At 36.4% G+C, this 13848-nt stretch overlaps 1 protein-coding gene across 1 annotated transcript; it reads left to right on the top strand.

Annotated features, from left to right (window-relative positions):
• Window positions 1-12543: 12543 nt before the first annotated feature.
• On the top strand, window positions 12544-13848 carry LOC107765931 (endo-1,4-beta-xylanase 5-like). Its single transcript, XM_016584629.2, has 2 exons — window positions 12544-13386; window positions 13501-13848. The coding sequence occupies exons 1-2, from the start codon at window positions 12544-12546 to the stop codon at window positions 13846-13848; spliced, it is 1191 nt and encodes a 396-aa protein (XP_016440115.2).

Raw genomic sequence — 13848 nt, 5'->3', positions numbered from 1 at the left:
CAAGATGTTAGAATTTGCAGATTGTCGCGGGAACAATGTGGCAATGGAATTTGTGCGCACAAATTTTGGAGATTACTATCTTAGATCAGGGTGGGAGAGATATAGGGATGAACACAAGTTGGAACACGGGGACGTGTTAACTGTTTATAAGATAGAAAAACAAAATGAGTATTTCTACATAATTGATTGTAATAAACTGACCCCAGAAGATGTACAAGACAATGTGCAATTGGTCATAACAAAATTGATTGCTACTCTACAAGATCCCAAGTATGTTTTTCCATTCAAAATTTGCTATATTCCACTTTTCTTGAATCTTGAATAAGGCTATTCATTCTTTTTTGCAGTGCATCAATAGTGGAAGAACCAGTGGTTGCTAAGAATTTACGCTATAAAGATCTTTATGAGAATTCCAATGGCATAAAGTTAGAGCTCCCAAAGAAAGAAGTAGAAGAGAATCTACATGATCTTCCTCTTCCTCAAGTAGGAGGACAAGTAATTCTACCTTTATTTGATCCAATTGGAAAAGAAGTTATTCAAATGGAATTGGTGCATACTAAGCAGGATGAGTACTATTTTGGAGGAAGGGGAAGAGAATGGGGGGAATATGCAGCAAAGCACGGCTTGTTAATTTTTGACACCGTCTTTGTTAACAAGGTAACTGTGAACAGAGATGAGCTAAGTCCGAGTGCAGAATGTATTTGGAAAAAGATCATTGATCAAGCAGGCAAATTAGATGATCAGGTCGTTAACAACTCTTATTACTATCAAATCAGTTATCAGCTAAGATCCGTGAAATCCAATAAGAAACCAAAACATGAATTAGGACAGACAGAGAATACTACTTCAGCACCTAGTTCTACTACAACTACTAACGCTGGCAATAGTAACAACAGAAAGGGTAAAGGGGTAGCCATTCCTCAAAGTGAGCCAGAATATGATAGTGATGATGCCTATTGGCTCTCATACCGCGATTGATCGATCGAGTCATACTAGTCTATAGTGTACAGTGGATTGTACTTCCTTGTAATACATTCATCCAACGGGAATTAGCCATCAAACTAGTTAGTTTCATACATTTTCAGTTCAGTTTCATACTCAAACGCACAATGGTAGTGTGTAGATGTTCATGCTCAAATATTTTACATGTTAATCTGCTGTAGTATCATTTTGTCATGTTATCGGTGAACGGGCAATTAACATATCTAATATTTTCTACATTCTTTTTGATAGCTTATTAGAATTCAACTTGGGAGAAAGCTTTGCAGCAGAAACCCCTGCTTTCTAATGTTACTCCATTGCTAGTGTTTTCTTTCTAGTTACTTTTAACTGGTCAAGTTATAGTCAACACTAAAGACAGTTAAAAGAAAACAGGAGACATGAGTTCTTTAGGATGTGTTCGACATAAACACCAAGACTTGAGGAATGGTTTAAATTGGTAATTTTTTTTGGCAGACTAAGATCTCGTAGCCAATAAAATTTTTAAAATTAAGTTGTTCGGCAGACGGAGTAAATCCAAGATACCAACTTGACAATTGCCAATGTGATAATAGACTCATATTTTCCAGTTTACTCGAGAAAAATATTTTGTAGTAATAAGTTTGTTCCCAATTTTCTAGTTTACTAGACAATGCATGTTGAGTTATCTATCGTTAAAAAAGGAGGGGAGGGGGAGAGAGAAGGAATATTTGGGCAAAGGGGCATAGCTGACTTTACCAAATTAAGTAGTTAACCAGCTGCATGTTGATCTTGCACTAGCAATGTTATTATTTTACTTTTCCTCCCTTATGAATATATTTTCGGCCTTTTTTATTTATTCTTTTGCAGAAGTATTCTCTAATTAGCCGGAAAATGCACTCTGAGGTGGCTTAATATCCTTTCCATAGTAAAAAAGAGAGTTTGAATTTAAGTTAAATAAACTGCAAATGCATGAAAAAATCAGTTTGACTTCTAATTATATATTGACGGTGTAAAATATACTGACACAATCAGATCATTTATAAGGTAATAATACGTAAAATTTTATGATACGCATTAAGTAATTGATAACCCATATGTTAAACTACACTGATCATTTAAAAAATATTACGTTGTTAGTGTATACAAAAAAAATCCAAAACATTTACACAATTAGTGAAATCTAACCTATTATAGTGTACAATGTATTTTAAGTTATTAATCAATATTTATTAAATATAGTTGCATGTAATACCTTTTAAATAACCTAATTCAATAAATGTTTTTTTTACCGTTAGTATACAAATATTAAACTCAAACCAAACGACCCCTTAATTTAACCATTGTCCATTGACCTATTTTTATTTTTATAATGCACTCTTATAGAAGAAGAAAGAGAAAAGAAAAAAAAAAAAGGAAAAAAGAGAAAGAAAAGAATGCAACCGAATTTGTAACTAACTTGGCGCCTTAATTAAAGTCCCTATTGGAGAAAAACAATAGCTAACTCCTCTCGGCAACAGAGTGGCCTTCTTACTGAGCTCTGTTTTCTTGTCTTCTTCAACAAATAAAATTTGCGTCCAATCTTTTTGAACGGAACCAAGAACAATTCAAAAAGCAATCACGATTTCCCTCAAGAAAACACTATGGAAGCTCATAACAACGGTCAGAATAATGTGTTTGTCAAGTTTTTATGGGAAACTGATGTCCATAGCGTGTTAATCTCAAAGAAGTATGCAGAAGATCATTTCCCTCGTCTTGCACCAGGTAATTCCAAGATGTTAGAATTCGAAGATCTTCGTGGGAACCACTTCAGAATGGAATTTGTGCATACAAATTTTGGATATTACTATCTTAGAACAGGGTGGCAGAGATGTAGGGATGAACACAAGTTGACATATGGGGATATGATAAATATTTATAAGAAGAAAAACCAAAATGCAAATAATACAGGATCAGAAGATTTGGGTGATCAGGATTTATATGTAATCTTTTGTTGGAAACTGGTTACGAAAGACGAAGAGGATGCGAGATTGATCATATCACAATTGATTGCTGTTCGGCGAGATCCCTAGTACGTCTTTTCCATTCCCAACTTTAGTCATAACAAAGCACTACTTTCTCTTTTCTTGAATAATTAAGGCTAATTAAGAGAGTTGTATATACTTTCTTTTTTGCAGTGTATCAATAGTGGAAGAACTAGTGGTTGCTAAGAATTTACGTTATGAAGATCTTTATGAGAATTTCAATGGCTTACAGTTACCAAAGAAACAAGTGGAAGAGAATCTGTATGATCTTCCTTTTGAACTTCCTCTTCCTGGATTAGGAGGAGAAATAACTCTACTTTTATTTGATCCAATTGGAGAAAAAGCTTTTGTAATGGAGTTGATGCATACTGAGGAAGACAAATACTATCTTGGAGGAAGAGGAATATGGAAGGAATATGCAGCGCAGCATAAGTTGTTAATATTTGACACTGTCTTTGTCAGCAAGGTAACTGTGAACCGAGATGAGCTAAGTCCGAGTGCAGAATGTATTTGGGAAAAAGTCATTGATCAAACAGACGATCAGCTTGTCAACAACTCCTATTACTATGAAATCACTTATGGGAGAACATCATCTGTGAAACCAAATAGTACTACTACTAACAGCAAGGGTAAAGGTTATGGTCATTCCTCAAAGAGAGTGGTCAGTATAGGATACTAGTCTCTATCGCGTACGGAGAGCTGCACTTCATTGAATTATAATACATTCATCCATTGGATTAATTAGCCATCACTCTAAGTAGCTTCAAACATTTTTCATTGCCACAAATTGTAGTTCTATAGATATTCATGCTCAAATTGTTTAGATGTTAATATGCTGCATGCAGCAATGTTGCTCATCTTTTCCTGTTCAAGTACCCTCCAAATCTTTTCTGCATTATCGGTGAACAGGCAATTGGCATGTCTAATATTTTCTATTAATTTGTTATATTTGACAAATTTACCATTAAATGTTAGTACATAGTAGGCATATTGATAGCTCCCATTTTTTCTAGTTTACTGGACAATGCTTGTTGAGTTTTCCAAGGAAAAAGAAAGCAAAAAAGAAGGAAATATTTGGTCAAAGAGTCTAAGATGACTTTACTAAAGTAGTTATCAAGATTAGTCATATGCGTTATCTTCCACAAGGAAAGTTTTTATCATAGTTTTCCTCCCTTATGATAATTCTTTTTGTCTTTTTAATTCAATCTTTGCTAGAAATTTCTCAAGTAAGCTAGAAAAATGCACTGCAAGGAGGCAGAATATCGTTTCCACATTGGAGTATATAATTTGTGCCTCTCACCACCATAGTTTGAGAGGGTAAATTGAAGTACAAATCCTTTCTAGCTACTTTCTACCAAGTAGTATTATATATATGAATCATATTACTACTACATTATGAATCATCACCGTGTATCTCGCTCTATTTAAGTCGTCTCTTTCCAATACTATCAAACAAACTCAAATTAGAGAGGCAGTTTCCGATAGACCCTCGACATACCTGTTGCGGAAGTCAAATGTATATAGTGTGAATAAGTCACAACTACTATACCAAAAATTATGACAGCCACCAAATAATAAATAAGACAATAAAGCAACAATAAAGGGAACACCAGAATTTACGAGGTTCGGCTAATTTTGCCTACTCATCGGACACAACCAATATTTTATTTCACTCCAAAAATACAAGTGAAATAATACTAAAGAGAGAAGATACAAATGCCTTAAACAGATGAGAAGGCAAATGAGAGGTGTGTTTCAATCCTAAACATTAGGCCTTCTTTTATAGGGGAAAAATCTCCCCCAAACTTAACTCCCAACCAATGTGGGACTTTGACATTTTGCCAAACTTCAACAAATCTCCACCTTGGCAAAATTCCACATTTTCAATTCTCTTTCAATAACAAATTTTGGTTGTGTCTTCATCTTCAATCTTCAGTGTTCAACAATGTTGATCAAATCCAAACAATGTTGAAACTTGATCGCAGTCACCACCTTAGTTAGCATATCAGCAGGATTCTCCGTAGTATGAATTTTCTTCACTGTGACTCCTCCTTCTTCTATGATTTCTCGTACGAAATGATACCGAACATCAATATGCTTCGTCCTTGCATGATAAACTTGGTTCTTCGCTAATTGAATAACACTTTGACTATCACAAAAAATTGTGATACCTTTTTGTTCAACACCAAGCTCCTTTAGCAATCCTTGAAGCCAAATTGCCTCCTTCACAGCCTCTGTAATAGCCATGTACTCTGCCTCTGTTGTAGACAAAGCAACTGTTGACTGCAAAGTAGACTTCCAACTAACTGGTGCTTTTGCAAAAGTAAACACATAACCAGTAGTTGATCTTCGTTTGTCCAGATCACCCGCAAAATCTGAGTCACAATATCCAACTACAGACTGATTGTATTCCTGCTCAAAAACTAACCCGACATCTACAGTATTATGAATATACCGTAGAATCCACTTCACAGCTTGCCAATGCTCCTTCCCTGGATTGTGCATATATCTGCTAATAATTCCAACAGCTTGTGAAATGTCAGGCCTTGTGCAAACCATTGCATACATCAAGCTACCAACAACATTTGCGTATGGTACCTTTGACATATACTTTCGTTCAGCTTCATCCATTGGAGACATAGTAGTACTTAGCTTAAAATAGGAAGCAAGTGGAGTACTAACTGGCTTAGTCTTGTCATCTATGCCAAAACGTTGAAGTACTCTCTTCAAATATTCCTTTTGAGATAAACAGAGTTTCTTTGAACGTCTATCTCTAATTATCTCCATGCCAAGAATTTTCTTTGCCTCACCCAAATCCTTCATCTCGAACTCCTTCTTCAGTTGAATCTTCAACTTATCAATTTCTTCCAAATTCTTGGAAGCTATCAATATATCATCAACATATAGGAGAAGATATACAAAGGAACTATCTTTAAGCTTGTGCAAATACACACAATGATCGTATTTGCTTCTCTTGTACCCTTGCCGCAACATAAACTCGTCAAAACGCTTGTACCATTGTCTAGAAGCATGTTTCAATCCGTACAACAATTTTTCAAGTTTGCACACCATATTTTCTTTTCCAGCAACTTTGAATCCTTCTGGCTGAGTCATGTAGATTTCCTCCTCCAAGTTTCCATGTAAAAACGCAGTTTTTACATCCATCTGAACTAGTTCCAAATCCAATTGTGCTACCAAAGCCAACATAATTCTAATGGAGGAATGTTTTACAACTGGAGAAAATACTTCATTGTAATCAATTCCCTCCTTTTGAGCATATCCTTTGGCCACCATTCTTGCTTTGTAGCGAACATCTACTTGGTTAGGAAATCCTTCATTCTTTGCAAATACCCATTTGCACCCAATTGCTTTCTTTCCCTTCGGGAGATTGGCCAATCTCCATGTATGATTCTGATGAAGGGAGTGTATTTCATCATTTATGGCAATCCTCCACTTATCTTCTTCTGAACTTTGGACTGCGTCTTTATAAGTGGTAGGAACATCATCAGCTACAATTGAGGTTGCACAAACAACCGTTTCTATGAGATGAACAGGTTTCGTTATTGTTCTTTTTGGCCTGCTGGTTGCTATTGATTCAAGTTGTTGTTGAGGTTCCTGAGTTGGAATCTCCTCTACTGGTTCTCCTTCCAGAGGGTAATCTTCATTTGTTTCCTCCTCTGCTTCTTGTGTAGGAAAAATAAATTTTCCCTCAAACTCCACCTGCTTAGAAGCACCTTTATTTTGTTTGGTATCTTCTGTTACCTTATTTACCATAGATTCATCAAAGGTAACATCCCTGCTGAATATTACTTTCTTTGTCATAGGACACCATAAGCGATATCCTTTGACTCCAGAAGTAATTCCCATAAAAATAGCCTTCTTTGCCCTTGTATCCAATTTTGACTCCGTCACATGATAATATGCAGTTGAGCCAAACACGTGCAAAGAGTTATAATCTGCAGCAGGTTTTCCATACCATTTTTCAAATGGTGTCTTGCCATCAATAGCAGCAGATGGTAGACGATTAATGAGGTGGCATGCATATGTAATTGCCTCAGCCCAAAATTCTTTGCCCAAGCCAGCATTGGACAACATACACCGTACATTCTCCAGCAAGGTCCGGTTCATACGTTCTGCCACTCCATTCTGTTGTGGTGTATGTCTAACAGTGAAGTGTCGGACGATGCCATCATTTTCACAGACCTTATTGAAATGATCATTTTTGTATTCACCTCCATTGTCTGTGCAAATACACTTGATCCTCCTGCCTGTTTGATTCTCCACCATCGTCTTCCATTTGAGAAAAATTCCCAGCACTTCATCTTTGTTTTTCATTGTATACACCCATACTCTTCGAGAAAAATCATCAACAAAGGTTACAAAATAGTGCTTCCCACCCAATGAAGGTGTTTTGGAAGGACCCCAAACATCAGAGTGTACATAATCCAAAATGCCTTTAGTATTATGGATCGCTGTACCAAATTTAACCCTTGTTTGTTTCCCTTTGACACAATGCTCACAAAACTCCAAGTTGCAAGCCTTTACTCCTTTTAACAATCCTTGATCTGATAGAGTTTTCAAGGATTTTCCTCCAGCATGTCCCAAGCGCATGTGCCATAGCTTGGTTGCTTCTGCCTCTTTGTCGTCACTGGATGTCACTGTCACTATCCCAATAACTGTACTGCCACGATAGCGGTACATATTATTATTCTTCCGATTAGCCTTCATTATCACTAGTGCACCGGAGCATACTCTCATCACTCCATTTTCTGCAATGATTTTAAACCCTTTTGATTCCAGGGCTCCCACAGAGATGAGATTCTTCTTCAAATCCGGTACATATCGAACATCTGTTAATGTTCTGATCATTCCATCATGGTTCCTTAATCGTATTGAACCAATGCCATATGAGGTAAGAGGGCTGTTATCCGCTGTGTGGACGACTCCATATTCTCCTTCTTGAAATTCCACGAACCAGTCCCTGTTGGGACACATATGATAGCTACAAGCCGAGTCCATCAACCATATGTCTGATGATGTTGATGACTCTGTTGTAACTAATGAGAAATCTGAATCATCACAATCAGCTACATTTGAATCCATAATGGCCTTTCCATTGTTATGTTTGGCCTTATTCTTCAACTTCGGACAGTCTTTCTTACAGTGCCCTTTTTCTCGACAAAAGGCACATTCATCTTTGCTGGGTCTGGATCTTGACTTTGATCTTCCCTTCTTTGTCCTCGTTTGATTTTGAGGATGACCCCTCACAAATAGTGCTTCTCCTTCTCCGCCCTTCTGTTTTTCTCGCTTTCTTTGTTCATAGCTGTACAAAGCCGAACAAACTTCTCTGAGAGAAATTTCGTCATTTCCATGGAGTAGAGTAGTTTCAAGGTGCTCGTACTCATCAGGAAGTGACGCCAACAACATTAAGGCCAAGTCACCATCATCATAAGTTGTATCCATATTTTGCAAATCTGTGATCAACTTATTGAAACTGGTGATATGTTCATTCATCGTGGTACCAGGAACATAGGTGAAGTGAAACAGTCTCTTCTTCATGTACAATTTATTTTGACTGTTTTTCTTCAAAAATTTATCCTCTAGTGCTTTCCATAATTTACTTGCAGAAGTTTCCTTTGTGTATGGATATTTCTGCTCTCTAGCAAGGTAGGATCGAATGGTACCGCAAGCAACACGGTTGAGAATCTTCCAATCTTCTTCTCCAATAACATCTGGTTTCTTTTCTTCAATGGCCAGATCTAGCCCTTGTTGAAAAAGGACATCTAGAACCTCGCCTTGCCACATCCCAAAATGTCCGGACCCGTCAAAAATTTCTACCGCAAATTTCGCATTTGACACAATTCTTGTCATAAGCGAAGATGCCAATGATGACGTATTGTTGACACTTGATGTAGATTCTTCTTGTTTATTGTCTCCCATATTTGACACAAATATTATTTAATAGCTGACGACACAAATCAAGATTATTCCTTTATGATGTAGAAGATCAGACTAAGCTGCAACCACAGAGCATACTCAGACAGAACCTTGACTCAGTTACCAAGATAAATCTTTTCTGATGTGGAAGATCAGACTATGCTGCAACCACAGAGCATACTTAGACAGTACCTTGGCTCTGATACCAATTGTTGCGGAAGCCAAATGTATATAGTGTGAATAAGTCACAACTACTATACCAAAAATTATGACAGCCACCAAATAATAAATAAGACAATAAAGCAACAATAAAGGGAACACCAGAATTTACGAGGTTCGGCTAATTTTGCCTACTCCTCGGACACAACCAATATTTTATTTCACTCCAAAAATACAAGTGAAATAATACTAAAGAGAGAAGATACAAATGCCTTAAACAGATGAGAAGGCAAATGAGAGGTGTGTTTCAATCCTAAACATTAGACCTTCTTTTATAGGGGAAAAATCTCCCCCAAACTTAACTCCCAACCAATGTGGGACTTTGGCATTTTGCCAAACTTCAACAATACCTTCTTCCAAGAACTCCCCACCTTGCGCTTGAGATGACTCGTACTCACAAACTCTTGGTTGGAAGTAGAGGGTGCTCACCACTAGATCAACCCACTCTGTTTTAGGAAAAACAAGGGTCGTATTTCATGCTGCCAAATAGTTACTACATTCTGTGGTGCAGATGGCCCACCTCTATGCCTTATGATAACAATAACAATTTATCTGGCACAATAACTTTTTACCATCATATGTCCACGTACGTACGAGAGTAACTTACTCAATTTGTTCTTTAAAAGAAAGATAATCCAAGGAAATGGTTAAATGTATAGAAGAAAGCGAACGTATGCAGTTAATTAATTGGGAAGAATTAATTATAACTTAATTACTCTTTTCATTTTTATGTTTTCCAAATATAACGTTACTACTCGGTTCTTGGGAGTTATTCAACCTCTGGTGAATTACGGGCTGTCATGTCCTCTGCAAAACTTGTCAAGACCACAATCTTGAGAATTGTGGCCTTTTGATAAAAAAGAAAAAGATTATTCCTCATACATTGAGATGGCAGTGGTAGTAATCATATTCCAATGCATTATATTCTTCCTTTTAGAGAAATTTTATTTATGCAATTCTTCTTTCGCTGATGTTAACTCCACTTACTTTTCAGGATCTTTTTCTTAGGACAGTTTCGTGTGCATATGGAGTAATTCTATGTTGCCTCCTATTTTTTGAAGGTTCAAGTCCCCTTATTTCTTTTTTCTGTTTTTCCAATTTTGGTTTAAGGTAATAAATTAATTTTAAAAAAAGACCATTGAAAGTTTAGATAATCTAATGTGTAGTTGTCTATTATAAATTAAAGTTGTGTTTCTTACAAACTATTTGTGGTTCCTTTAGGAGGACATGGAGTTGATGGAGCAGCTTATAATTACAATGCCAGTATTGAAGTAACAACCTTATTTTTGTAACAATCTTTACTTGTTAGCTTTAATGTAATACTATTATATATATATATACACTAAGGGGTGATAAACTTATTAATATTCATTCTCATTATTATCAGTGCTTGGCTGAGCCTCAACGTGTTCAATATAAAGGAGGAAAGCTGAGAAACCCTAAATTTGAGCTAGGGTTGGATGGATGGACATCTTATGCAGGTGCCAGCCTTGAAGTAAGACGGACTTTTTCGGGGAACAACTTCATGGTGGCCTATAATAGGAGCCAGAATAATGAAACTTTCTCCCAACAAGTTTATATGGACAAAGGGAAATATTATACATTTTCAGGTATTTACTTGTTCATGAATTAGAATGGGAGCCTTGGAACAATGGTAAAGTTGTCTCTGTATGACCTATAGGTCACGGGTTCAGCCACTAATATTTGCATCAAGGTAGACTGTCTAGGGTTGCGGCCCTTCCCCGAATATTATACATTTTCAGGTATTTACTTGTTCATGAATTAGAATTGGTGCATTGGAGCAACGGTAAAATTGTCTCCCTACGACCTATAAGTATGTGTTTGAGCGATGGAAACCGCCATTAATACTTATATTAGGGCAGGCTGTCTATTGCACCGGTAGGGCTGTGGCCCTTCCTTGGACCCTACGTGAATGCGAGATGCTTTGTCCACTGAGTTTCCCTTTACTTGTTCATGAATCGACAACTATAAGTTCGGTTGGTTGGTTATTATGAATCCTTTTTCTTTTTTCTTTTTCTTTTCCAGCTTGGGTGCGAGTTAGTGAAGGAAGTGAGACAACGGTGTCTGCTGTAATAACAACTCCAGGAAACTCAATGAGGGTTATTGCCTCTGGAAATGCCTATCCTGGTTGTTGGACCATGCTTAAAGGAGGCTTTCAACCAGAATTTTCTCTTCTAACTGATCTCCATTTCCTAGTAATAAGCCCTTACATCTACTTCTTAATCTATTTTTATAATTAAATAAAAAATCGCATATACATTTACTAGTGTCAATGACACTTTTTATTTGGAGTAAACTTTTATACTTTTGAGTGAAAACATTTTTATACTATTATCATGTCACTAGATAAGTTACAAGTGCTTCTCTATATCAAGCATTAATTGATTAGTAACCAGTATAAGATGGTAACTGACATCCCATAATAATTATTCTGGTTTATTCACATGTATAAGAAAATTATCATTCATTTTATATGAAAAAGTTCACTTTTTTTTTTTTCTAAAGGTACTTAATATTTTTTTTAAAGAAAACTATAAATCTATAATTGCTAAAACAATTATGTCCCCAAATTTGGGGGCCTAAAACTAGTGCCGTACTTGCTTCAGCATGGAGCTGGCACTGGTTCCGTTAGAGATGAGTAAGTGTCTTCTCACAAAATGATTTTCTGCCTGAAGTTAATCAAAAAAGTGAACGCTTTTGCAAATTTAAAGGACTTCTTATGTAAATATTATTTACATTAGTGCGTATAATTTAAAGGACTTCTTATGTAAATATTAGTGCGTATAATTTAAACTACTAAGTTTCTTCTCCTCTACATTTTTCAACATACTCGTTCTGGCAATTTCTGTAGATCCTAGTCCTAGATTAATAGATAAAACTAGTCATAATGAAACTTTCACATGTGCATACAAGTTGACATCTCTTGGTACTAATTAATAACTTTTGTTATTTCAGTGTTACAATAAGACCGCTGAATTTTGGGTGGATAATGTTTCCCTGAAGGAGTTCAACCAAACCGAATGGCTTGTTCACCAACAGAGAGCCATAAGGCGGGTAAGCTATTTACACGTCTATAATTTTATTACTGTTTCAATTTATCTGATGTAGTTTGATTTGAAAGGAAAAAAAAAAAATTTGAAACTTATAATCTTATAAGGTTAAAGGGTTTAAAGCTTTATGAGATCATCACATTTACGTGACTATAAAAGATTTTTACTTATGATAAAATAGAAGTTTAAAATTAAATAATTTCCAAATATGGAAATGTGACTAATAAGAAAAGTGTGTAAGGGAGGAAGTATATTTGTGGATCTAAACAGGTCCCACAGTACTCGCTAATGTTTCTTATATGAACCATATGGTATGCATACGTAAAAAATGTATAATGAATGAAACTCGTTCTGATGAAATATGGTTGTGTGGACTTGTGAAGGTAAGAAAGAGGAAAATTTTGCTGCAAATAACGGACAAATTAGCAAGACCAGTCCGGGGAGTGAAAGTAAACATCAAGTTCAGAAAACCCCTTTTCCATGTTGGTTGTGGTGTTACAGATACCTTCCTCCAATACAAGAAATATCAAGAATGGTTTCTTCAAAAGGGTTTTACAGCAAGCGTATTCACCAATCAAATGAAGTGGTACTGGACTGAAAGTCGTCAAGGGATAGAAAACTACACAGTACCAGATGCCATGTTCCAATTCTTCAAGGATCATGGGATAGCAATTAGAGGCCACACTGTTCTATGGGACAAACCTAAAATGAATCAGGATTGGCTGCACCGCATGACACCCAAAGAGCTTTTAGCTACAGCCGTGAGGCGTCTGGCCTCTGTCATGGCTCGATACTTGAATGATATTTTCGAGTGGGATGTCGTGAATGAGAACTTGCACTTCCATTTTTTCGAAGATAAGATTGGACCACAGGCTTCTGGGATGTTCTATCATATAGCCCATGTCATAGATCCTAATGCAACTTTATATCTGAATGAGTTTAATACCCTTGAAATTCCAGGAGATATATATGCAGGTCCACACAAGTATATAAAAAGGTTTAGAGAGATCAGGTCATATCCAGGCAACGAGAACTTGACCATAGGATTTGGACTACAAGCTCATTTTCCTTCAGGAAAACCAAATATGCCTTACATACGAGCTGTCTTTGATTTTCTCAGTGAAACCAAAATGCCCATTTGGCTAACTGAAATGGATGTTCAGAACACCACAAATCAGGTACCAACCACTGCTTTAATTTGTGCACTGGGCTGCCCTTTTCTCTTCTTAAGGTCAGTCCTATATATATTGCAATTTTTGTTGACAAAGAATATGCAATATATGTTATAACAGGCAGTTTACCTAGAAGAAATAATGAGAGAGGCATTTGCACATCCAGGAGTGGAAGGAATGATAGTGTGGGCACCATGGAAGCCAGGAGCAAATTGCACTGGCTTATGCTTGACCGATGACAATTTCAAGAACACGAGAGCAGGAGATGTTGTCGACAAGCTCATGGCAGAATGGAGAACGCCCGAGCTAAATGGGAAAACAAATTCCAAAGGACTTTATAAATATTATGGTTTTCTTGGAGACTACATTGTCACACTTTATGATCCTTATTCTCTCAAGCAAATCATCAGGGAAATTAAAATTACAAATAAGGATCCAAACCCAGTACTAATCCCTATTTCTATATGA

This window comes from Nicotiana tabacum, chromosome 22, assembly GCF_000715075.1.
Source record: "Nicotiana tabacum cultivar K326 chromosome 22, ASM71507v2, whole genome shotgun sequence".
NCBI lineage: Eukaryota > Viridiplantae > Streptophyta > Magnoliopsida > Solanales > Solanaceae > Nicotiana > Nicotiana tabacum.
The sequence above is the reverse complement of the archived record's forward strand: the minus strand, read 5'-3'. Positions and strand labels throughout refer to the sequence as shown.